At 41.7% G+C, this 26,983-nt stretch overlaps 1 protein-coding gene across 4 annotated transcripts in view; it reads left to right on the forward strand.

Moving 5' to 3' along the window:
* The first annotated feature begins 1,157 nt into the window (after positions 1–1,157).
* The window catches only part of UBAP1 (ubiquitin associated protein 1), a 37,570-nt gene continuing 11,744 nt past the window's right edge, over positions 1,158–26,983 (forward strand). For 2 of the 4 annotated variants that reach the window (XM_062620354.1, XM_062620357.1), the window contains exons 1-3: positions 1,161–1,341; positions 21,392–21,432; positions 26,191–26,315. In XM_062620354.1, the coding sequence (XP_062476338.1) occupies positions 21,399–21,432; positions 26,191–26,315 (159 nt within the window). In that variant the 5' untranslated portion in view covers positions 1,161–1,341; positions 21,392–21,398. Of the gene's footprint in view, positions 1,342–5,473; positions 5,509–21,391; positions 21,433–26,190; positions 26,316–26,983 lie in introns of those variants that run through there. The other 2 variants (XM_062620356.1, XM_062620355.1) reach the window with 2 other exon arrangements.

Below are 26,983 nucleotides of genomic sequence, written 5' to 3' on the forward strand. Positions count from 1 at the left end.
TATTGGAGATACAGGCCAGGATTGTTGGCTTTTTGGCTGCCTGGGTACAAGCTGCTCATGTTCAGCTCTGTCAGTCAGCACCCTTTTCCATGAGCAGTTTCCGGCCACTGTTCCCCAAGCCTGGAGCGTTGCATGCGGTTGTTGTAGCCCAAGTGCAGGACCTGGCACTTTGCTATGTTGAACTTCGTAACATTGGCCACATCCCTCTTCGTTAGGGACTGTAGTGATAGGACAAGGGATAACGGGTTAAAACTTAAACAGGGGAAGTTTAGATTGGGTATAAGGAAGAAGTTCTTTACTGTGAGGGTGCTGAGGCACTGGAATGGGTTGCCCAAGGAAGCTGTGAATGCTCCATCCCTGGCAGTGTTCAAGGCCAGGCTGAACAAAGCCTTGGGTGACATGGTTTAGTGCGAGGTGTCCATGCCCATGGCAGGGGGGTTGGAAGTGGATGATCTTAAGGTCCTTTCCAACACTATTCTATGATTCTATATGATGTGCAGAAAGGCCGTAAGACCAGTCAGCTGCTGACAGCTCGAAACCCTCCAGTGCCTTGAGAGACGTGAAAGCAGTCAAGGTACTGTTGTCTTGATAAAGGTGGTGTTTATTTTATGACTTGTATTGGGGGGGTTTATCTAACAAACCTCAAACAAGGGTTCTGTGAGAAGCCAAAGAGAAAAAAAAAACAAACCCTATAAAATAACCCTACATGCTTTCCATCTTCCCCTGAAAACCCCAGAGGATAATCTTGTTTTGCTGCTTCAGCCGTGATTTACCACCATTAATCCCCCTCTCCACACCCTCCCTCATATACACACACAACCACCACCTGCATTTTGGACCAAACTCCCATGTTTTGGGCCAAAGCCTTCTCCAAAGGCTGAAAAACCGGTAGTAAAGCTGCTGTTAGGGGTAAATGCCGTGCTCTGGTGCTGGGTGGACGCACAGCCCCTCGTGAGGGGATGAAGCCACCATGGCTGCTGAGGGAAGGGGCTAAGGAATACGAGGTGAAATATCCCTCTAGACCCGGCTCGACGCCTTCATCCAGTTCCCTATGGCTGTGTCCAAGTGGGAAAGGAGCAGAAAGTGCTGGAGGAGCCCGACAAAACCTTGGGCACTACCAGCGACGAGAACACTGGAACAGACAGACGCGGTCTCTGGCTGGCGGTGTGACGCTAGCGCGTCGCCTGGGAGGCGAGGCGGAGGGCAGGTAGACAAGATGGCGTCGCCCGGCGGCGAGGCTGGAGGTAGCGGTGCTTTGCGGGTGTCGTAGGGGCGGGCGGTGCGCAGTGGTCCGCGGGGACAGACGGAGCCGACAGCCAGGGGCCGCCAGGCGCCGCGCAGGTAACGACCGGGTCAGGAGGGGAGGCGGGAGGGAGTGTGCTGGTCCTATTCGTAACGAGGCCTGGGAGGGGGAGGGTGCAGCCGGCCGCTCCTCGGGCCCTCCACCCCGTCGCCGCTTCTGCTCGTCCTGAGTGAGAGGACTCTTTGTATCTCCGTCTTGGTTTGGTGCATGTGAAGCACTGGCAGGGTGACTGTGGCCCTGCTGGAGTCCCGGGGCGGGTTGGACGGGTCGCAGACCGAGGGCCGCTCCACCGGGCGTGAACGGGAGCGAGCCTGTGGGCGCTGCCTCAGTGCGTGGCCTCGCTCCGCCTTGGCGGCGTCTCGATACCGCGCTTGGGGGTGACCGTTAAGGGCAATGAGAACCCGCATGGTCAGCGCGAAAGGTCGGAATCCTGCCGCTCGGACCCGGGGAGCAGAGGTGGGTCAGGCAGAGGGGGTGATGCTCCTATCCCTGCACTCGCCCGTTTTCCAGCAGTTTCGGGACTGCGTGAGTCAAGAGAATGCCTTTGCGCTTAATAATCTTTGATAATGATCTTTTGCCTTATGAGAGCTGATTGCTGTTCAGATCTGAGTAAACGGGCCGTGGTATTTGTAAGTTTCTCTCCACAGCAACTGAATTTGTGAAGGAGCAAAATGTTTGCTTTTGCTTTGCGGTGTGTGTGTATGTGGTTTTTGTCAAGCCTGCCTTCAGGTAATTTGCTGATTTCTGTCTCCTGTGTTGTGAAAACCATAGTATGTATCTTGCCTTCGCCACTGATCACTTTAGATTTCTACTGTGTTCACTTTTTTTCGTGCATCTTGTGGGCTGAAAACCCAAAGTCTTGCTTACTTCGTGGGTTGTAGCCCTTCACATTTCTGTTTATACAAATTACCTATTTCGGGATCTTTTCCATTTAGCTGTTCTGCTTTTGAATGGGGGAGAGGATCATCTCTTTCTCTGCATTTGAAATGCAGGCATACCATGGGTGTATACAGTAGCGTAAGAATACTTTAGTTTTGTAGTTTCTAGCTTCCTTGTGTTGTGTTTATCTTGGTGCTTACTAGAAGTAGAACATTTAGCATTTCTGTGAACTATTCAGCATAATTTAAGAGCTGTTTTACTGGGTTTTGTTAGCTCAATCTGTCATTTTAAAGGGAAACTAGGATTGCTTACAATAGGTGGAAATGAGTAATCACCTTATCAAGTGTTTTTATTCCACACATCACTTAAAAATAAAAAAAAAGTAGCCTACAGTAATCTTATAACACTGATGCTGCCTTAGTAGAAGTAAGAAGGTGGACTCTGGCACTTGGCTGTACAACTGATACAGCTGGCATCCTGGACTTAATGTATTTGTATTGAATTTAAACACTTTGAGGTGAGTATTTCTCCGTGACATGCGAATATTGCCAAATTGAGGAGCAACTGAGTTGTGACTGGTGGTGTAACTTCAGAGGCTGTGCTACTGATAGAAGGCATACTGTAGCTTACAGCCTGTTACAGCGTAAGAGGCTTTTGTGGGAGCTTGGTGAGGGGCATCTAACACTAGCTGTGGTCTGGGGTGTTAAGGAAGAAAGAAGTACTGGAATTAGCCACACCTGTTTCTTGCCTTCCTTCTGTTATCATCCTCAGAGCATGGGACTTTGCCCCTGTGCAAACTGCTGGATTCCTAGGGTTGACCTGGCATCTCTGCAACAGCAGTTTTCAGGGAAAAAGCTTTTTGGCTGCCTCCTTTTATTTTCTCCATATAGATCAGAGCTATGCATGCAGCTCTGCACTTGCCCTTGGAGGGGAATAGGGCTCAGAAGGTACATGTGGTAGCGGCATTGTAGAGTTGAACTGATGTATTCAGGGCCATATGCAGATGGTATTTTGTTGCTGTAACACAGTAGTACTGCTACTTAATGACTTCAGTTTTCTGAAGCTATGCAGAGCTGTGATTCAAAAATAGCAGTGACTCTTTAGATCACTATTGCAAGTCAATGACTTAAACATTTTAGGCAAAATCTTAAGTCTAAGTATGGGGGGAGAAGACATGTAGACTTTGAGCTTACCTTTTGCAAGCTTGTGGTTTTAGTCTCAAAAAACAAAACTGAAAGTGATCAGACTTTTGTTGCCTCGGCAGCTGTATCTGGCCTGCAAGTTTGACTGGTTCCCTCCGCCCTCCGTGAGTGCACTGCAGAACAAAAGAGACAGGGAAGAAATTGCTTGTACTAAGGTCAGACACTGCATAAGTCAAGTGTAAGCTGAAACAAAAGTACCAGAAACTTCAAAGGGAAAAACAAGGAAATCTCAGGTACAAGATGTGTGAATGAATAAATGCTAGCTTCTCTTTAGTGAATTTAACTTAAATTTTCAGAATATTTTAAGAGTACACTGATCAGTGTAGAGAATATGCTGTTTATCTGAAAGACAATGCACAGTTTATGTTGGTGGATAGAAAAATCTTAATGGTGAAAAATCGTCAAAAACACATGGAAGAGCTCAGTATCCATTTTTCACATGGTGTTTTGCAGTGCACAGCACTTGTTTTCCTAGACAACTAATAGAGTAGGAGTCAGGTTCCTAGACCAATCCAGAAAACCAGCTCATGTACCTCTGTCATGCAGTCAGCCAGAGCTGTTTTGGCTTGTGCTGGTGGCAAAAGCGCTGTTGCCTTACTCATCCTCCTTTTTAATTGTATGATTTCCTGTTTCTTCCACAGAATTCAGGGGTTTTATTCAGGGCATACAATATTGTTGTCAGTGTCCAGCCTCTATATTATAAGTGCTTGACATCAGCCGGTTCCTGTATTTTACAGTTGGTACTGGGTTGAACATCTTTATGAATTGGTCTGTGAGAAATCTAGTTTTACTTACTAGATGGAACTTCTGTCTGGCCTTCTCCAGCATCATTTTTAACATGATCACTCTCAGTCTCTTCAATCAAATTCCAGAGACTGAGCTGTCATTTTACAAAGATCTCCACCTAAAGGTATTACTGTCTGTTTAAAACTGATCAGTGAGATTCAGATCAATGTCAGTGTAAAAAAACTCTAGTGGAGCTGTAACTGGGAAGCTCTGGAAGATGTTTTTGAAAACTATTATTTTAAGGAAAGGCAAAGAAAGGTTGTTTACAAATTATAAACAGCTTTTCTATTTGAAGAAGTAGGTCTTCTAGACTGTGTGACAGGTTGGTTTCCCTTCCCCTGTATTGTGTCTGCTTGCTCTGATAACTGTTGGTCTCACAGCATGTACCACTCCATCACTGGGGTTGCAGTTGATCAATACAAGCCTGAGCTCACATTTTTGTGTGTGTTAACTACTTAGGTAGGTAATCCTCTCTGGAATGCAAGTGCATTGCTTAATGCTTTGACCCTCTGACTTGATTTGAATAAGCTCATGTTCTGTGTTCGTAGTGACCTTTTACAGTCAATGTAGTCTTGTTTTGAGGCCTCTAAGAGGAACTGAATATTAGGGTTTTTTCCCATCTCTTAAATGATCAGATTTGTTCCAAATCCTTGCTTGTATAGGGAAGGCATTTTCTTAAATGTTAAGAAATACTGTCTTTCCTGTGTTTGGAAAATTCTGAAAGAGCAGCTTGAATTCCCAGACTTGGTTTTGGGATTTGTTTATTTAATTTATTTTTCTCTGAAGGCTGTAAGGTTTTTTCACAATCCTTTAAGCTTGCTATGTGCTCGAAGCACAGAAGTATATAAAAGGCAGAACAGAATATCAGTCTGGATTTAAACATTCTTTTCTAAAAGAGGAAAGCAGAGGGGGTCAAAATACCAATCTTCATTAGCAGTTGTTATAGTTTCTAACTAGCTGACTGAGTTCAAATGGAAATTCTGAACTTGTATTTTCTCAGCTGCATTTTATGTCTAAAACTCTTAACACCATGGTAACATTTTAAATTGAAAGAACATGAGTCCTATCCAAGAAGTGGTCAATTCTTCAGCTGGAAGATAGTTTGAATATGGTTATACTGAAGCCACCTAGCTATTGGTATCTAGTGTTATGGAAACTAGTAATAAAGAGTTGTGAGCTCCGAGTTGACCTGCTCTGTGTTGCTGGAGATCAGCATTCATGGTAACTAACTACTAGGTTATGGGAAATACTTGATATAAGCCCTTTCCTAATGTTTATTGCTTGCTCCATTCAGCGTCTCTAGGTGAACAGCAGATGAAGCTGTGACTGAAATGACTGGTGAGATTTATTCCCTGAGTTTGGAAGGCTGGGTTTGGGTAGTTATATTTCTTGACAGTATGTGTATTACCAGTTGTACTGTGTCAAGTGTTAGCACTGGTCTTAATTTAGACATGCAGATGTGCTTATGTGTTCAACTTAATTTGCCCATCAATTCTGAACTCTAAAATAAAGCTATATTCCTAGTTTATAAGCACTCTGCATAGTAATTATTAAAGCATATGTGTTTCCTTTTCTGATACAGCAAAGCCACACTGGGATCCACCCTAATGACTAACACCATCTTGTGGTGTCCTTGCACAGTAATATGTAATAATTTGACATAGAAATATAGGAGGCACATGTAGTAGTGAAAGGAGTTTATAGGAATAAAGTCACTATTAATCATCTGGAATAAAATTGCATGTAGTGAAAAAAGATAGAAAAGCTTTATGCTGCATACCCTCTGAGAAAGGAATGTGTTCTTAATCTTTTAATTAAGTATTAGGTCACAACAAGCAGTTGATTGCCAGTCTATTTGACTTCTTGGTAGAAAATATCTTAAAAGTTTATAGTTTTATTTTGCTTGCTGTGTATGTAACAGTATAAAAAGTAGGGATTTTATTGTGCTTTTCAGAACGTACCTTTAGGCTCTTTGTTGGGAAGAGGGGGAATAAGTAAATGAATGCATCCTCTAAATCGGGTGTTAGTTGGAATTTTGGAAACACAAATGGATAGAAAAATTACAGTAGTATAAAATAACTTTGCACTCGGGGTGTGTAATGAACCATAAAGGTTCGGGCAGATTTGTATATTACATGTCTCTGAGATTTATGAGCTCCTTATAAACCTAGATTTGTTAATCGAACTGTAATTCTCTCTGTGATCAGTGGCTGGCAGGGCTCTCTATCAGCAATTACTTTTACATCTAAGCATGTAACTACTTGGAATTATAGAATAGTTAGGGCTGGAAAGGACCTTAAGATCACCTAGTTTCAACCCCCCTGCCATGGGCAGGGACACCTTGCACCAAGCCATGTCACCCAAGGCTCTGTCCAGCCTGACCTTGAGCACTGCCAAGGATGGAGCATTTACCACTTCTTTGGGCAACCCATTCCAGTGCCTCACCACCGTCACAGTAAATAACTTTTTCCTTATATCTAACCTGAACTTCCCCTTCTCAGTTTGAACCTATCACCCCTTGTCCTGTCACTACAGTCCCTATGAAGAGTCCTTCCCCAGCATCCCTGTGGGCCACCTTCAGGTACTGGAAGGCTGCTCTGAGGTCTACATGCAGCTTCTCTTATCCAGGCTGAACAGCCCCAACTTTCTCAGCCTGTTTTTGTGCGGGGGTGCTCCAGCCCCGATGATCCTCACGGCCTCCTCTGCACTTGCTCCAACAGCTCCATCTCCTTCTTACATTGAGGACACCAGAATGACCATGTAAGCAAAAGCCCAGAGGAACAAGAAACAAGGGGAGCTGTGGCACCTGTGTCTTCCTTTGTCCCCAGCACACAAAGCTCTCATGCCCATCCCTGGCTGTCAGGCCAAAGCCAGCAGCACACCACAACTGCCCCTTTTCCCTGTGGGGATGAAGGATGCCCCTATAAACTATGCTCTGTGTTGAGTTACTTTTGAGCTTGTAGCAGGTGATCCTTGAATATCAACCAACAGTCTTGGGCCCACCTGCCCTCTAGGGCTATATCCCACTTGAGGTATTGTCTTCTAGAAGAAGACAATTCTGAGGAATATTCTGTATTCTGAGGAATAATTTAAAGTATTTGAGTAAGAAAATTTTTTATCGAGTTTTAATCAGCCAACTTTGCATTACCATATCAATCTGAAGACCTGACAGACTTTTTAGAGGGGAAGATGCATTTTGGGACTGTTTTGGGACTACCATAGCTGACAAGGAGTGTCATGCCTGTACAAATGCAAAGTGCAGTTCCTTTAAGCTGTCTGTGAAAAAACTGTATGTGGAAGAACAATCGCCAGATTCAGATTAGTGTCTTGTCAAAGGGCAGTTTTCAAAGTATCTGCAGTTACAGGATTCCTTCTTTTTTTTTTTTTTTGTAGTAGGGACTTTAATACATGATTTCTGTTGACTTACCTGGAAATCTTTTGATAGCTTTTAAAACTTACAGTGCATTCCTAGATCACTGAGTGCCTGTGCTTAGTAATGTCTTTGCAAAGAAAATGCAAGTAAATTGGTAAAAAACTCATTGCTTTTAACTAACAGTGTTGAGTATTTCTTAATTTGTATGTAAAAGGAAAGCTAGCGGATTCAAGTGGGAACATAAATATGGTACTGTTGTATTCTGTAATCTCTTCTAAATGAAGATCTTCAGATGAAAAAGCCATAATAAACACAGCTTTATTTTTAAGAATCCACAAGCATGTAGTAAGATGCCATATATGAAGGTAGACGAAGGTGAAGAAGATGAATGTGGCATGAATGGCTAGGTGGTTTAAGCTGCTTTTGGAGCTGGGAATGGACTCTAGAAATACACATTTGGTTGACAGAATGGCTGTCACATCTGTTTGTGGACATAATATTATTCTTTTCATACCTGAGCTTCAGTATTGCATGCAGAAGTAGTACGTGGTTCTGACGGTCTGCCTGTCTCTTGGGATGTTCTGTATGTGTTATGATCTTGGACTGTTGAATAAGTTCTGTCTTCTTCCTCTCTGCCTTCTCTCCTCTCCCAAGAAGAGGAACACTTGAAATACACCAGTATTTGTTGCAGGGATCTAACCATACACTGGATAAATTGATGCTATGAATAACTTAAAATTTTTTCTCTGCCAGCTTGAAGGGAAGGACAGAAGCTGAGTATCCATTTTACTTACTAAAAGCTGCCTTCAAGGCATATTTCTCCTGTAATTTGGTGCTACTGCAGGAATGTAAATGCAATGCTGTCATTCTGTCATTAGGCAGCACTGAGTTTATTTGCTAGAATAAGCTGGATAGAATCAGACATCATGTGGGTTTTAAAAGAGGCAGATTGGGACCCATTCTTAGGTTACAGGAGAAAACCTAGTATCTCGAGGAACACTCAACTTACAGTCTCTCCACTTATTTTCTGTAAAAAGAGGTAATCTTGCTGGCTTGTCACAGTAATGATGGTCCACTGAGGTTCTGTGCTGCAGTCCCATATTGTTACCAGTCTGTTAGGTGCTTGAAGAGGAAAAGCCAATGTGCATAACTGCTGTATGGTTGTGGGGCAGCCTCGTCCAGCAGCCTACTCTGGTCTAGTCATGAAGCAGAAGTGAGGCTTGATTGCTGAAGCTGCGTCATATCTGTCAAAACGTCCTGAGGAGATGAAGCTAGTGCATCTCTGAAGGCTGCTTTGGCACATGAAATGAACTGTTTCTGTTTATTTATTGCTTTAAATGTTTCAGGGGTTGCATTCATTACTGTAGCTGCTGAAATAGTTTCTAAAAGGCAGGAAAAAAGTCTGTACCACTAAGTGAGACTATATATATATATATATATATGGTGTATAACAAAATTGCAGACGCAAATTAATTTGAAGTAGAAACTAAGTTTGGACTAAATGCAGATTTGTGTTAGCAATTCAGAAAAACATCCTTAAGGCTTTTATAGTAAAATGGAAAGCTGAACAGGAGTGATTTGATAGGGAAAATTGGGGGACAAAGATACTGGTCCAAACTTGAGAGAATGCAGTGAGACTCCTGTGGTAGCTGTGGATTTGGGATTCAGGAAATACAGGTTCTGTTTGGGTTGTTACTGACTGAGCTAGATGCTTGTGGATAGACTGCTTCATCCTTGTGCCATGTTCCCCACACCTGCAAAAGAGAAATAGTTTTACTGCTGATTAAGTGTCTTGACAAGTATTTTGAAGTCTCATGTAAGACCTAGGCAGTGCTGAGGGTCTAAGGGAATTGTGGCAAAACTGCTTTCTGGTCAGAGGAAAGGTAATGAGTGAAAAATGTATGTGTAAGGGTGTTCAGTTTCTGGCAGTTTGAATATCTTGTAGCCTTCTAGATTTCATCTTAAAGCAGTGTCTTTCTGTGGCTATGGTTTCTTCCGCATTTTCCGTTCCAGTTCAGCATGAAACTCTATCTCAGTCTTAATACATTCTTATAATTGGGAGGCTTGTAATTGTGTATGTGTCTGCTACTGGTACCTTCAGAGTTTCTGCATTTTGTTCTGTGCATTAATGATAGGAAGATCATTTCTGTGTTTGTAGTGAATTTCAGGTTTTCAGTCCATACTAGCCCTTAAACTGATCTGTTCCAAATATTAACTGTACATGTAGTGCTGCAGTGCTGTGAATGAAGATTGAATTGTCATCTTGCACAGAGAGAAGCAAACCTGTTCAGTTTTTAAGTAAGGCTGTGTGAAACTTGAAACTTATTTTATAAAAACAATAGGAATTAAGTGTGTGTAGAGGTTATTTTATGATGCTTAGGGACCTACTGAGTATCTTGTCTCCATGTAGCTGGTGCCCTCTGCATGACAGCTGTGATACAGGAGGGCTTTCTGGAACAGTATGTAAAGGTGAGCATAGCAAATGGAGCATCCTTGAAAGTTAAATCTCAGGGGCTGAGTGGTTGCTCTGCTTTCCTGCTCAGGAGGGTGAGGATTGTCTTCATGTTTGTGTATCTTCACTGCTAATAACCTCAGCTGTGTCAGTTGCACACAGAGAATGAAACCTGTTTAACAGATGTACTGCTGTAGGTCACTGAAGCTTTCTAGTGTACAACACGGCAAGCAGCTCATTTACTTATCATGTTCTGGTTTTGTAATACATCCGTATTCCTGAGGGCAACCTGAGTTTGACTTCTCTGCTCAAAGCCAAATTTCTACTTTTCTACACTAGGCAAATTTATTCAAGGCAACTTAATTTCCTGTATCCCCACTGAATTAAATTCCAGAAGGGTACAGGGAGATGTTATTATGGCCTTTCAGTACTTAAAAAGTCTTAAAAGTGTAAGGACTGTAAGAGAAATGGGGAGAGACATTTTAGCAGGGCCTGTTGCAATAAGACAAGGGGCGATGGTTTTAGACTAAAAGAGGGGAGATTCAGGCTGGATGTGAGGAAGAGGTTTTTTACAATGAGGGTGGTAAAATCCTGCTAATGGAACTTAATTTGGTGTTGACTACTGTTTCCCATCTGGGTCATCTTTTTAATTCAGCCATTCAGTCCTATTTGGACTGGGTGGAAAAACATAAAAATAAAAGCAGGCTTAACAGATACTATATCTGGAGATGAAATAAGATAGGTTTTTATTTAGGCATTATTGCCGTGGGACCATATTTTTATTTGTTGGATTCACCTTTTTATATTTCAATTTGATTCCTTTGTTCTATTGAGTTAGTCTGGGAATAAATGTCCCCCTAAAGAGACCTGAGATCAGAAAATGTGAAAATAGCTGAAGTGAGTGTTCACTTTGAACAGTAATGAGGGCTTTTCCCTTGTCTGTTAGTTTCATCCTTAAGTGCAGAAAACCTGGGATCTTCTCAGATGTATATTTATGCCTATGCTTAATTTCTTGTCTTAGTGTTGATAAGAAGGGATGAATGAAAAGAGATACTGGTTGGTTTAGTAAGAGTGGCACATGAATTATGGACAAAATGAGCTAGCATTGGAAGCTGAAGCTGTACCAGTAGCATGATGGTGGAAGAAGATGCATAAAACCTCAAGAAAGCCTTTAAGTGTGTGAAGAATGTCACATCTGTAGCACCTAAGATAGAATTCATGTTTCTGACGTTAGCACAAGACAAAGGCAAACCAAGCTTATAAAGTATATTTTGAAAATCAGGCAGCTTTGAGAAGGTGTGAGTTTTTTATTGTGACTTTGCAGAAATGTGTTTTGGTGAGCACACTTTTCCAGGTATGCTGTGGTCACCTATTCGGTGCTTCAGTAGTAAGGAGTTTTTAGGACTTTTGTTTTCCTATCTGTCAAAGGGTGTGTTTGGTGAAAGAGTAACTTACGGTGAAAACCGGCAGCACTGGGAGATTAAAGTGAAAGAGGGTAGATTTAGATTGGACATAAGGAAGAAGACACTGGCACAGGTTATGTAGAGAAGTTGTGTATGTTCCATCATTGGAAGTGTTCAAAATCAGGTTAGATGGGACTTTGAGCAATGTGATCTAGTGAAAGATACCCCTGCCTATGGAGGGGGGTGTGGACTATATAACCTTTGAAGGCCCCTTCCATCCCAAACCACTCCATGAGTAAATTAAGTGAATTTGCGGGTCACTTGTGTTCTCAGAACATGGCTTTTCTAGTTGAGACAAATGAAGTATGTTAGTGGAAAACGGGGATATCAGATGGCTGGAAAAGTTACGCAGTTCTAACCCACATTATGAGTGAGATCGTGTAGGGAGTGGGCAAAGACTGCTGCTGGCCTTATGTGTATTTAGAATTCTTTGAGGAAGCAATGAGATTTGAAGCTGCAACTGCCATGCAGAGTTAAGGTTATAGCCTGCTTGCTGGAAGACAGGCAGAGTTGTTTGTAGGTGGGCTAGGTAATTTAACAGCCTGAATTTTCTGTTGGTACCACACGGAATGTTGCTGGAAAAAACTGTGGTGAGAGTGGGTAGTGCATGTGACTGTAATAGAAGAGGAAAAATTGATGAATCTGTAGTAGTCTTAACACTGGTCCCATTATTCTTGTACAGTGCAGCATACACATATTTTGGCTGAGTTGAAGTATATAAAATGGCAAGTGATGTTTGACCTGCTGTCAGATTTTATTTTTCTATTTTAAAACTTTAATGGAACTTGATTTCTTCCTAGATGTTTTTTGTCCCCTTTGTTAAAATAATTCCATAAGCATTCACATTTCACCAATTTCTAACAAAACCCATACCTCTCAATGATCAGTGCCGTTTCCCTTCTGAGCTTAGGGAAAAGACGACAGTTGTGTAGCTTTCATTAGAGTGGATTTTTTTTAAATTTAATCATGTAATTGTTGTAGTGTGTTTAAATGGATTAAATTTTTGATTAATAGTTATCAAAGAATACAAATTGCTTTCTGCAGTATAATAGAGTTCTTGCCTCTGTTGGGAGTAGATCTTGGTATGATCAACGGGAGTTGAACTTGTTTCTAATTGTAAGACCTGCAGCTGCCTGTACACCTCTCTTGGTCAAAGAGTGTAAGAATCAGTAGCTTAAAAACACACAATCCTGTTATTTTTGGATTAAAAAGGGGGTGTTCTGATTAATAACAAAAGCTGTTGTACTGTGTTAACGTTGGCAGAATTCTGGGAATGTTTGTCTAGTTCTCATTCATAACTGGGACAAGTCTGAAGTATTAATAATTTTCAAGAATTACTGAGTCAGCTTGTTGCGTATTGAAGTAACACTGCAACAACCAGAGCAGCATTTTAATTACCTTTTGCTGCTCTGGGTTCCAGTCATACATTTTGTATGCCCAGGATATTCCAGTATTTGTTGCCATACATCTTTCTAGAAAGAACGAAGTAAGTGGGCTATTTTGTTGTTAAAACTAGTAACTTTCTGTAGCTAGCAGCCTCTCATTTGAGAAGGTTGTGCTGAAATTTTAGCTTTCTTCTAAAGTGCTAGGATTAACTGAAAAACAAGTGTACATATGTGTGTGTACAACATGTACACTCTGGCTAGTGCTAAGATTGCTCTTAAAGGTTTGATTTGTTCATAGTAGTATGAAGTCTTGTTCTTACTAAGCTGAAGTAGCTAAGTTTGTTACTAGATTATTTCAGTCTGACTATTGTCTCTCAAAAGTGGTAGGTATTTGCAATACAAACTTTAAGTCTAGGAAAATAATAGAAGCAATTGCTTTGCTCGTGAAGTTGGGGACTTGCTTCAGTACTGTATTGTGAGATTATTATAACCCTCATGTGTGGCTGCATCATAATTTTTTTGCTTTTTTCCTAGCATGTAGGAGTTGCACAGCTTATTTAGATTTTCCTGCTGTGGCTTATCTTGCAAATGTTTGTCTTGCTTCTGTCTCAAGGAGGGGAAGTTGGTCCTTCTGGTTTACCACCATTTCCTTGGTGGTGGTGTATTTGTAGATTAGCAAAGCTGATCTTAAAAAGCAAAAGATAGTGTAAACCCGTATACTTTTTTTTCCCGCCTCTATTTGTATGATCTTTAAATAACTTAAGTAACAATCAGTAGTAGGAACCGTACTCTAAAATCACCTGCTCTCGGAGTTGGTTGACAGAATCTGTGCTGTCCCCTTGTTTGCAGAGTCTGAAAGTCAGGGCAGCCTTAGATGTTAGTTGCACATGGTTTTCTCTTCTGACGGTTCTTTTTTTTTTTTTTTAAGACTCCATTTTAAAAAGGTCACCTATTTTCTGCAACAGTTAAATATGAATTTAGAACAGCTGCATCTTTTATGTTGTTCTTCTCATCAGCTTCTGGTCAAAGGAAAGCCTTGTGCAGATCTGCCTTGACCACAGGGCTGTCTATAAGTAATTTTCAGTCTCCTTATGCTCTTGCCTGTGAAACCTGTACTTCCAGAGGCTTGTGTGGTATATAAGCTTCAGCTTTATTGAAAACTTGTATGGCAGGTGATAGCAGTGATTGAAAAACTGGTGCATTAGTGTACTGCATGTCCTCAGCCATTGCATGTTTTTTTTGTCTTTATTTCTGGGTGAAATGTATGTCAAATTACGTTGTCCCAAAAATAAAGTCAGGATCTTAAATGAGGAATAGAGTTGTGCATTATCATTTAAGAGCCATAAATCTGTAAACAACCCAAATAGTTCATGCTTTTAACAAGTCCAGTGTCTTTAATGCACAAAGTGAGACATGACATGAGAGTAGCTGTGTAACCAAAGGTGTCGGATATTGATGTAACGAATTCATATGGAACAATAGCACCAGAGATGCTGTGTTTTTCTAAGAGCTTGTGGAAGAGCTGTCTTTTAACTTCCCATTGATTGATGTGTACTGAAGCAGAAGGTCTAATTGCCCACTATGTCACATTAAGCAATGGCACAATTTGAAAAATCAATTTCTCCTAATCTTTGTGGCTTCTAGGAAGGTGCTATTCAACATCTGCATGTAAAGCCCAATAATGGATGTAACTGCCATCACTAAAGAGTGTTGTCTCGTAAATCCAATAATGTGATCTGCACACAGACCTACTCTTCAGGGGCTCTTTTTCCTTGTCCTTCCTACTCACGTATTCTGGAAATGTTTTTAAAGTGCTGTTGTGTTGGTTCCTGTCTCTCTGCACCTCAGTCATTGCACTGAAAGTAACAAACTGAGTCACTTTGATTTTTACAGGCTGTCTTTCAAAATTTAGATTTCTCATGATAGCTCTTTGATCCATGGGGTGTGTATGCAGCAAAGATATGTCATACCTTCCTCTTCCCCCTGTTAATGTAATCCCTCCTCTGCAATTGAGTAAATGTATGATGACCGTTTGCACTTTCATCCCTGTCCTGGGCTTAGCTCTAACAGTTATTTTCCTCCTTCCTAGTAGCTGGTGCAGGGCTGTGCTTTGGCTTTAGTCTGACAAGAATGCTGATTAACACACAGATGTTTTAGCTCTTGCTCAGTAATGTTTACCCTAATCAAGGACTTTCTAGTCTCTCATGCTCTGCCAGTGAGGAGGGGCACAAGAAACTGGGAGGGAGGAGAGACAGGACCCCTGATCCAAACTAGCCAAATGGGTATTCCATAGCACAGCATGTCATGCCCAGTATAGAAACTGGGGGAAGTCACCCAGAAGGCCCAGATCACTGTTTGGGTTGGGCTGAGTATTGGTTGGTGGCTGGTGAGTAACTGTGTTGTGCATCACTTGTGTTTATTGTTTTCTTTTCCTTTTCCCCTTTTAGTTTTATATTCTCTCCCCTTGTTATTTCTGTTATTATTATTATTAGTTTGATATGGTTTAGATAATTGGACTGTTCTTATCTCAGCCTGCTGGGGGGAGAAGAGGGGAGGACAGTGAGCGAGCAGCTGCATGGTTCTGAGTTACTGGCTGGGCTTAAACCATGATACTCCCACAAGATGAAGGCATATCATTAGATTTGTTTTAACCTGTAGCCATTGAAAATTGGATGGAAATTGTAAGTGATTGCTTCAGGGAGGGTCTGGTTTGGCTTTCCTTATCTTACAGTAGACCCAGAACCTTAATGTACTTTATCTCCTGGATTGTAGTAGCACTTTAAAAGGAATTACTGTGGATATACTTAAAACTTTTCTGTGAAGACTAGTGAAAATTGGTTTTTCTTTTTTCCTTCTTTTTATTTTCTCTGCAGGACATGTCTTTGCAGCACATCAAATATAGTTTTACAATGACTTTATCCGAAGAGCTGTTATCAGTGGCTCAACATCATTGTCCTTTACGAAATGGGCATACCTTCATGCAGTTGACTGTGCTTATTGTTTGCAGGACTGTTGAAAGTACAAAGCAGAAGCATTTGCTGCAGATTTTGGGGTGATGTCATCTGTTTAGAGACTGTAGTAAATGAAAACAGAATCTGGTTTTGTGCTGTAGTAAACTTCTGTGATCAGCTTTTTGCTGTCAGACTAAGAGATCTCAGTTATGTAGCAATGATTGAACGCTTACATAGGTGGGAAGCTTTGATACGGGAATCTTAATGTTTGTTTAATCTTGCCAACAGGCACTGTCTGCTTCTCTTTTTGTTGTATGAGGCTATATACAGAATCCTGATGTTGGTTACAGCCTTTCATTTGCGCTGGAACAAGTAGTTACAGCGAAAACTTAAACCAAATCTGAATGTGGAATACCTGTAATGCATTAGAAATCAGTGACTTGAACAGAACATCTTCTCACCTGTTTCTTAGTGTAAAATCATTAGTAGTGTGTTAATGTAATATGGGCAGCAAAATTACCTTTTCTTTTTGATTTGTTTGTCTTTTTTGTGGTTTTCAGAGAATATGTGCATCCTCCGTTCTGTGTATTTAGACTACATAATGTGTGCTAGCAGGCAAAATGGAAGTTGCAAGATCAGGGGTCTTGTCTCTGAAAATCGTAGATGTGCTGGTTTGATTATGGTTGATAACTTCAAGCATTTTTGTTTCTTCTGACCCATAATAAGTACGTTTCTCATTTATGTGAATCTTAGGTGGGAGTTAATTCAGAGAATTCATGTGTCTGGAATCTAGGGGTACTTGCACCCCGGAAGGAGAGATATAGCAACAAGAGACTGGTTCCTTTTGACAAATAGTTAAACTGGCTTGACTTATCACTGAGAAAGCTGTAGGTGCTGTTAGTTGTAGGATGTTTTCATCGGAGCTCTTTCAGAATAAGAGGGATGGAAATATAAGCTCCAGCGAAAACACCGATGGAAGGAACGTGGAAATAATAATTAAAAACCACCTCAAGTTCCCAGGGCTCCTTATGAGTCAGTCTTGGTGGTAACTTTTTTTTTTCCTTACCTGTTGATGTGACTGTCCCTTTATGCACCAAATCATGCTCTTCTGTGTTCTCCTGTCTGGCAGCACAGCAAAGTAGTCATTCAGGTTTAAGTGATGACATGCCAGGCACTGTCTTGGTCATCTCAGCGCTGTCCCTTCAGGTCCTTTTGCCTTGTTATCTATCTCTCTGTGCCAATTGTTTCAGTCATCGGTGTTACCTCGTCACTTCTCTGCTGTATCTGAACAGCAACAAATCAGAATTTTTTGCTGTTTTGTTTCCCTGTCCCCCTATCCCCTTTTATCATCACTCTGAGGTTCTCTGCCCTCTTCCTGGGCTCTGCTATGCTATGTTTCTCTGGCTGGCTGATTTTAAGAATGTTGCCTTATTGCCTCAGTGTTATTAAGTGAAAAATGAACATGCAGGAAGGGAAGAGTTCCATCAGGTTGCTTCAGTGGCTGATGCTGTTAAAGTTGCTTGTAATGTTTAGACACTTGCTGCCCATGTCTTCTCTTCAGAGAGTTATCCAGAACCAAAAGCAATGTAATGGGACTAAGGAAGTCTAAGTTTAGAGAAGAATGCTTGTAGGTGGCTGTAAAAAAAAAAAAAAAAAAAAAAAAAAAAACAAACAAAACACAAACTTGTAGTACTGTGCAACTAACTTGTTTACATAGCCCAGCAAAAGTATTGAAAAAGTCCACATGCAGTAGAGGATGTTTGTCAGTTTAAAATGTGCAGCCGTGCATGGTTCCCACTGATGCCTTCAGCATCCTGTTCTGGAGCCTGAAGATCAAAGGCAACAGTGATAGGGCTGGTCAAAGGCAACAGTGATAGGGCTTGGCAGTCATCTATTAGCTGATAAGGCTTTGTGAGCAAGTCCTTTAAATTTGTAAAATAGGGGTAACAAAGTTAAGCAGACCTTTACTGCACAGTGTAATGGCCTTGACTAAGCGAATAATGGGTTAGATAATGCCCAGACATGTAGTGGCAAAGTCAGTAACCTAACTGGCTGCAAACATGTTTTTTTTTTCCATCCAGCAGGACAGGGCAACAGCAAGATGCATGATACAGTGGTCCCCAAATAGCTCATCAAATCTGATTAGTCACAAGACACTATTTTAATTAAACCCTCTTTGGAATGGAGGTGATGAAATGTGGTTGGCAGCCTGTCCTAGCGTCACTGTGTGCAGTGCTTAGCAATTCTGTTTGCTGACTGTGCTGCAATAATGGTATCTTTGTGAGTGCATGTTCATAGTGCATCAGGAAGAGCTAGTGTGATAAATGCTACCTGAATCTAAAGTGTGACTGTCTCTATGGAAATACTAAATTCATTATTAGCTTGCAGTTGATATGCCTTAGCTAATTCTCTAATTAAACTAAGGTGTTGCATATGGCAGAGGAATCCATTTTCCTATTGCACATTAAAGGATTTTACTGCAGGATTGTCAACAAATTGACACTGAGAACACATACAAGGCTTTATGCACCTCCATGTTGATATACTGCTGTGAAATTTCCTGAGTGCTAGATATGCATGTCTGGTTCTGTGGGATTTGTGTGCATTGCTACTAATATCCCTGGAGTAAATGGATTGTATCACAGTTAACTTGGCATTCAATTACCTGAGATCAGTGTGTGAGGTGGTAACTTAGTATGTCCTTGCAGCAGCCTGATGGAGAGGGAATAATATAAATTAACATTCTAAAAATGTTGTCTTTGAGTTTTCTTTTCACTGTCCTTTAGGTACAGTCTGGAGTAAGCTGCTTCTGGTGAATGGGGCAGACAGTGTAAACCCTATTGCCTGCAGATAACTGGTGCTACGTTGAAAAGACTACTTTGTCAACTCAAATTGCCAAAATGAGGAGGTTACTTCCTCTTATCAGAAGTTCTGAAATCTTACAGAAGAGGATCACTTGCTTTTCATTCTGTGAAATGTGTAGAGGCCTTCTCCCTGATTCAGCTCCACTGTAATAGTAGTGGATGATTGGCAGCACATTCTTGCAGGCAGTGCTTCAGTCTCTGGTGACATACAGAAGACTGGTGAGATTAAGACTGCATGATTTTACACGTGGCCTGGCTTGTTCAATAATAACAAATCAAGTTGATGTCTTAATTGCTGCTCTCATGCAGAGGAGCTAGTAATGTAGCAGCTTTTCTGATTGTGTGATTTGGGTCTGAAAGGTGTAGCCTTTTTCATGTACTGCAGTATGGTCTCCTCCTCTGCAGCACTGGGGCTGGTATAGCCCATTCAGCTCCAGTACTTGACACACAACTATACTGAGTGGTCCTGTAGCTTTGCCCTGGAGAGCCTTCCTGAGGTAGCAGGCTTGGCAGTGTTTCACCTCCTCTTTGAAGGCTCAGAGTTTTGTTTATTTCTGAGAAGTTGTCATCTAGTGTCAAAAACAATTCTCTAGCTTAATGGGGTAGTTTTGGGTATAATACCAATGTTGAGAGAGATGGTGAGATGTGCTAACAAGCATAAAATCATAGAATGTTTTTTATTGGAAGGGACCTTAAAGATCATCCAGTTCCAACCCCCTGCCATGGGCAGGGACACTTTCCACCGACTGGGTTGCTCCAACCTCTCTCCAGCCTGGCCTTGAACACTGCCAGGGGTGGGGCAGCCACAGCTTCTCTGGGCACCCTATACCAGCGCCTCACCACCCTCACAGGGAAGAGCTTCTGCCTAATATCTCGGTCTCCCCTGTGTCAGTTCAAAGTCATTCCCCCTTGTCCTATCACTACATGCTCTTGTAAAAAAAGCCCCTCTCCAGGTTTCTTGAAGCCTCCTTTAGGTATTGGAAGTCTGTTACAAGGTCCCCCCGATCCTTCTCTTCTCCAGGCTGAACAAGCCCAGCTCCCTCAGCAGAGGTGCTGCAGCCCTCAGGGCATCTTCATGGCCTCCTCTGGACTTGCTCAAGCAGGTCCACATCCCTCTAGTGTTGGGGCTCCAGACCTGGCTGCAGGACTGCAGGGGTTGTCATGAGAGTGGAGCAGAGGGAGAATCACCTCCCTTGACCTGTTGATCACACTCCTTTTTATGCAGTACAGCACAGGATTGGCAAATTGGGCTTCAAGCACACACTGCCACCTCATGATGAGCTTCCCAAAGAACCTGATAAACATTGAATGACTAACAGGTTTTATGTACAAGGCATGCCTGGAGTTGCCCAGCATGACTCACTTCCCCATCGCCTAGCATCTGCTCATCGTGTTTTATTAATTCTGTTGCACCCAGAGCTTTGGCTTTGGCTGTATGTTGAGTTCCTGTAACCAGTAGGGTTGGTGTACATAATTGATTTTCATCTAGTGTTGAAAGGGATCTCTGCAGAGCAAAATGTAATTTCCTAAGGTACTTGAAACTAGCTCTTCTTGACCCCAATTATGTCTTCAGCTACCAGGAGCAATAGCTAAGCTGTCTGTGTAATCCTCACTTTAGGAAACCCTTCCTATATGTTAACATTTACAGTTGTAATCTGCAGTGAAAACAGTGAGGCTGAGAGTTAAACCTTGACTGAGGAATGATGGTGTGAATGTTAGATCTGATTAGAGTTGTGCTTTGAGTGCTGCCTGCTGCAGTGGGGCTGTACCAGGTAACTTCATGGTTTTGAAGAACGGCTCTTGGGCATTTCCATCTGTGAGCTGGAGGACTTCAGGAACAAAGGGCAACTCTGATTCTGTGTCATGCATAATTTCAAAGGAGGCCTTACAAATTCAGCTATTTGAAGAATTATGCTCTGGTGTCTAGAGATTGTACTTCTAATCTGGAAAAAGAATCCCGGTATGTTATTGAACACCATAAGCACCTTGAGCACGGTTTTAACTGAAAACTAATGAGACAACTGTCTTAACTCTTCCTCAGCACAGGCCTGCTCTGTTGTAAAAGCTGGCTGGGCATTTCTGTGTTTTAACATCTTGGCCATGTAGGACTAGCATCCAAACTTTAAAAGTTGTTAGTAGAATTCTGTGGGCAGTGGATGAGGACAGTTGTTAGCATTATTTCCTTGTGTGTATCTGAAAATATCTCAATTTATTGTATAAGAATTTAGAAATCATTGTGTCTAGGCAAGTGCCGCACTGGCTAACTGACTGCGTAGCCAATATGATAGTATCCCTTTACTAGAGCAGCAAGGATTAAACTGAAGAGGATCAGTGTGGTATTTCCAGTAGGAAGGGCTATTCTTAATGCCAGGGTAGGCAGGGTGTGCTACACAGGGCTGGAATGGAATGGTCTTTGAGCACTGTGATCTGGAACTCTGTCTTCCTGATCATCCGTGGCTGCTGCTTGGCTGGTTTTATTGGCTTTTTGTGTGGTTTGGTTTTTTTTCCTTGATTTTGCTATTTAGATTGTCAGACCTTGGGCTAAGTTATGTCTGATCAGTCAATTCTCCAAGCTATAAAATAAATTTATCTTGCAAACAGGATAAACAGCAAGTGCCATAACAAGTCCCGTAATCCAGAGATAAGATGCTGTAGAACTGTGTAGGCTTATGCTGTGCTACATGTGTGAAGTTGTTAAAGCTGTTTTAAATTTTTTTTTCTTTTTTTTTTTAGGTTCTAAATGGCTTCTAAGAAGTTGGGCTCCGACTCTCATGGTAAGTGAAACTTGACATCCTTGTCTTTCCAACCGGATGAATCCTGCTACTGCTGCTGACTAATGTCCCCGCCTGGACAGTCCATAGAGGCTAATCTGTTTAGCCTCTGAGTAGTTTTTTGTTAGGAACTAAGTGCCTTGCTTCTTGCATAGTTGCTTCCTGATGCCTGTTCTGGTTAAACTGAAATTCATCTTGTGGCTGTTCCCCACTCCTTCGTGGCGGAATGATACCTTCTCCTCCCCACACTTAACCCCTTCAAAATCAAAGCTGCACTGCAGTTGTGTTACTTGTCTCGTGTTTGTTGAAGGTGACAGTAGATCTGTAGCTCCTTTCTGTGGAAGTCACATGAAAAGTTGTGACTTTGAAAGTGAAGCATTTAATATATCATTGAGCTCTACTTGCTTTTTGCTCAGCAGTATTGTTTTGTTTTTTTTCTTTTTCCTAAATTGGACTAATCTCATTCAGCTACATTCTAAATTTGAGATGTGTAATGTCATGCAGATGATTGGTATCATAATTATTTGTCTCTGTATGTGCTGATCTTTTAGAAAATGGGATATAATTTGAGAGGATTAATATTTCTGTGGAACATTCAAGTTCAATTTGTACGTAAAGTAGCTTCTTCAAATCAGTAATCATTCAAGCTGGTACTGCAACATTCATGTGAAATTTCCAACATGATTTTTAATCCTATAAAAAGTTCTGGTTTTAGAAAGTCAGCCTTCATCTTCCTGGATAATCTTGCAGATAAGAGAGTCCGAAGGAACTCTGTTTATTCCTTGTGCTTTATACGCAGCCCTGCAAGTGTGAAGTGACTTACTATGTCTGAAGAAAACAGCAGGGCAATTGTTTCAGTCTTCTCCAGGGTTGTTTTTAAGAATTAATCCCACTAAGTGAATTTTGGCTTACTGTAAAACATCTAGCCCAACACCTTCCTTTAGCTTGCTGATTCTGAGAGACTGGTGAAGTTGCACAACATAGCTGATTCACGTCTTGTATTTATTGTTGAGCTGCTTATTAGAGGTTAGAGGACTGCTATTGGATCACAGAATGGTTGGAAGGGACCTCTGGAGATCAAAGTGACCAAACCCCTTCTTCAAGCAGAGCCACATAGAGCATGCTGCTCAGCACCATGTTCACGTGAGGTTGAGAACATAAGGAATGGGTGGAGAGAAGGGAACCCTTTTCCTGTCTCGAAGAGTATTCTTAGCACACACCTGTAACTATGCCTAACCATATAACTTCAGATGCTCTCCTGTCATTTGAATAATTGGAAGTTCAAGCTTAAGTTCTGGTAATTAGTAGCATCTAGAAATGCATCTCTCATCTGTTGCACAGAAAGTGTGGGTTGTACAGGGACGTTAACATTGCTGTTGTATTGTCGCTGTTGTTACACAACTTGAGCTTTTAACTCCTATTTCTGAAAATTACAGAAGTTTGGTTTGTGTGACCACAAAACCAGTTTTACTTGTTTTCTGAACTGTTCCCTATTCGTAGCTGGTAACTGGTTTTATCTGAAATGTTTCAATTTTGCTACCAAGCTGGAAGATGCTTCTTTGAGTTGGTCAGCATCTTCTGCATTGTACTAAGGTGGAGGGAAATCTTACTCTTGTAGTTAATTCCTTGGGCAGAATATCATATAGTGTGCATTGTCAGAAACTAGACTGACAGGTACCAGTTTTGCCAGGGCTGTTTTCAGAACATCCTGCTTTTAACTGCAAAAAGGATGAAGTGGCTGACCACCATATTAAATAACAGTTCAAAAACGTGTTTAATTGCTTCATTTGGACTACTGAAACAGTGGCTTGCATAATACTTTCTATATATAGGTTTTCCTTATTGCTTTAGAATTTGCCATTTATAACAGTTTCTACCCTTACCCATCTGTGTTCAGGCAGAAGGTTCATCTGTTTACAAACACAAAAGGGTTCTTGGCTTTCTGGATCAGATTTTAACTTCCGTAGACTAGTACTGTTCTGATTCAGCTGGAACAAAGTGAATACTATGTGCTTGTGGTTTTTGTAGCAGAGTTATATTCAAGATGAGATTATAGCAATAGTGACTATTAAAAAAACCCAGTATACTGGGAAGACACTGGGAAGGTTTTTATTCCTCAGTCCAGCTTCTGAGGTTATACTGGCAGCCCATCTAATCTTCATGTGTTCAGGTTTTTACTACACCAAAACAAAGTGTTGCTGTGTAAATACCACACAGTGTATGCCTGTACCTTCTGTGGCTAGTATCTATTTCAGGCAGTGGTGCAGTGAGAGGTGCCTACCACTTGTAGTGTCAGTAGGTCTAGTAAGACAAGTGTTTGCACACTGAGCAATTTAGGCTGTGAGACTGATGCAGAGAGTAATCCTGGATCATCACTTGGATCATCCTCTGGCACAAGTCCTGGTCTCTGCAGGACTAAGCAAGTCATAGCAGCAGTCACACCACACCAAGGAGTTAGGAGATCTGGTTGCTGTCTCTGACCTGGCCATGACTTGCCAGTCTCAGTGCAAAGGCTGCCACAGTTGTTGTTTCTGCATAAGAAAACACTTTGGCATATCCAGGTTCTCAAATTGTCAGCTCAAATGCAATTTGAATGCTATGTGGCAGGTAGTGGTGTTGGTGGCCAGTGAGGTGCCATCTGGATGTTGTGCTGTGAAATGCTTGAATGTGTGCGTCTCAGTAATGATCAGTGAAAACACTGTTATATTCTGCCTGGAGCACTTTTGCATGCTAGTTTTGCAGGTGGGATATAGGTTATTCAGCCTGATTGTTTCAAAGCTGAAGGAAATGCCACCTGTGAACTAACAGGACTCTGGGAACAGCCAGTGCAGTGCATAGTATGGGAGCTCAAGTGATGACAGCACATAAACATTTAACTCCAAATTAACAGGATGTTCCTGTTTTCAAAAGCTGTTTGTCCTTTCTGAGCCTGTGGCTGCCTTGTTGTAGATGAGTCAACAGCAAGGGAACACAAACAGTACTTACTGTCATCTGAATATGAAAATGGGTCAGATAAAAATGGCAAGTCACAGCTCACTGAGCTAGAGTTTAGTCACTGAAAGCCATCTTAGATGATGCCACTAATGTCTTTTTGGATCTGCAGCAAAGTGAAGTCACAGACAGTGCTGAAGACATGTTTCAGATTGTTCTACACAGCCAGAAACCTTACCTGTAATTCCAGAATCCTAGACAAGTGATCCAAGAGACCCCCTTTAGTTAACTGAAAAACTAAAACTAAATTGTGGGTTTTCTACTACTTCTGCACAGCAGCTCAAGGAAAACACACCTAAAGTTTGGCTGCTTCTGTGCCCAGGCAGCCAAGAAGGCCAACAGCATCCTGGCCTGTATCTGCAATAGTGTGGCAGCAGGGCCAGGACTGCACTGGGCACTGGTGAGGCTGCACCTCGAATCCTGTGTCCAGTTCTGGGCCCCTCACTTCAAGAGAGACATTGAGGTGCTGGAGTGGGGCCAGAGGAGGGCAGCAGAACTGGTGCAAGGCCTGGAGCGCAAGTGTGATGGGGAACGGCTGAGGGACCTGGGGTGTTTAGTATGGAGAAGAGAAGACTCAGGGGGACCTTATCACTCTCTACAACTGCCTGGCAGGAGGATGGAGTGAAGTGGGGTTTCTTCTCCCAAGTACAAGTGATAGGATAGGAGGAAATGACCTCAAGCTGTGCCAGGAGAGGTTTATATTGGATATTGGAAAAGATTTGTTCACAGAAGGGGTGCTCAGGCATTGCAACAGGCTGCCCAGGGCGGTGCTGGAGTCGCTGTCCCTGGAGCTGTTCACAAACCATGTAGATGAACCTGTCAGTGACGTGGTTTAGTGGTGGACTTGGCAAAGCTGGGCTAATGGTTGGACTTGATGATCTTAAAGGTCTTTTCCAACCTAGTTGACTCTATGATTCTATGATTCTTGGAGGTAGTTAAGCTCTTAAGTGACTCTGCCTCATGGTTTTGCCGGGTGCCTAAAAGAGTTTAATCCTAAAACACTGTTGAAATACCAGGTGTAAGTGACAAAGGACAAATGGAGGACCATGAAATAAGTCTGAAGCTTCTCTTTGGAGTGACCAGAAATCAGATAGCTGATTAAATTAGATTGCCTTGTTTCAAAAATCAGAACTGCTGTGCTAAATAGTCTTGAGATATTTCTGTGTTTTGGTTAAAGTGGGGTGTCTAGACTTTGGGCCACTTTGCCCTTGTGACCACTTCTGTCCAAATATTACTTCCCATGTGTATGTCAAAACCTGGATTTTAGTTTGTCATAGCTGCTCTAAAACTAGGTCATTTTGAAGCCTCTTGAATACGACAAAAAGTGATCGGTCTTTTTATAGACACATAGCAGAATTCAGGAGAATTTCAGCTTCCAGTTGTGGGAACATAGTCTTTTCACAAGGGGATCTAAGAAGTTTGGTACATTAAGTTCAAAATCTGTTCCAATTGTTGGATTGTTAGGTTGTGTGTTTCTTTTTTTGTTTGTATTTTTAAATAATTGCAGGGTAGAACATTTAAAAAAAACCAAAACCAAACAAAAAACACCCCCAAAAAACCCAAACAAAACCACAACCCCAAAACTGAAGCACCAAAACTGAGGCAGTGAAGTCCAAATAGATTCAGTGTGTATCTGATCAGGCAACTCCCTTTGTATTGAGTCATCTGGTGTAGCTGGGGCAGCAGAGATAAAAGATCTCCCAAATATAGAAATGTGAGTCTTAATTGAATGCATTAAACTCCTAAGACAATTTCTGATTTTGATCCCAGGGCCCTTCAGTTATCTCGATGATGTTCCATTTAAGATAGGAGACAAATTCAAAACCCCAGCGAAGGTTGGACTGCCCATTGGTTTCTGCCTGCCTGATTCTTCTCAGCTTGTCAGAGAAGCCCAGGTAAGTGATGTGTTTTGCCTTTCTATTCCCTTACCCTGGCCTCCAGCATGTGTTGCAGGTAGTCAGTTTGCACATGTATCCAAATGTTAATCTTGTTGGTCCTGTAGTGTCATTTTGTGCACCAGGCTGTAGTTGTAGAAGATCTATCAGAATGATAGACAAAAATACGGTAGGTGATGCAAAAAGCTGCTTCTCACTGCTTTAAAAAAAACTAATAGCGCTTATTTCAGTATATCTACCAAAAAGCACAGTGTGTTATAGTTACTAGTCTAGATGTTACCCTGACTACTTTTGAATAGCATGTTTAAGAGGAAAACCAGAAAAACCTGATACACCCATGCTATGGCACACTTGCAGAACCTTGCTTAAGGGTAACAAGTGTTTTTATGACTGTACTTTATGGGTTCTCATGATACTGTGATGAAGAAATAAATTTCCAGTTCCTGGTTTCTGTGCCATTCTGAGTGAGAATCCTTTTCCAGCTGTAGGGCAAACAGGGTGCATCTTGGTATAGATGGTTTCCAGATCTTTGAAGATCACATCTCTTTTAGCATAAAACTGATTGCTTTAGCATAACTGTTGAAAATCTAATCTTCAGATGCAGGTTGTGATACATGAAACATAATTGAACTGTGTTTTCTCATTTTAATCCATGACTTTCCTTGATC

This window comes from Pezoporus occidentalis, unplaced genomic scaffold (genome assembly GCF_034315485.1).
Source record: "Pezoporus occidentalis ecotype Australia unplaced genomic scaffold, CSIRO_AGI_Poc_V1 ctg220, whole genome shotgun sequence".
Lineage (NCBI taxonomy): Eukaryota > Metazoa > Chordata > Aves > Psittaciformes > Psittacidae > Pezoporus > Pezoporus occidentalis.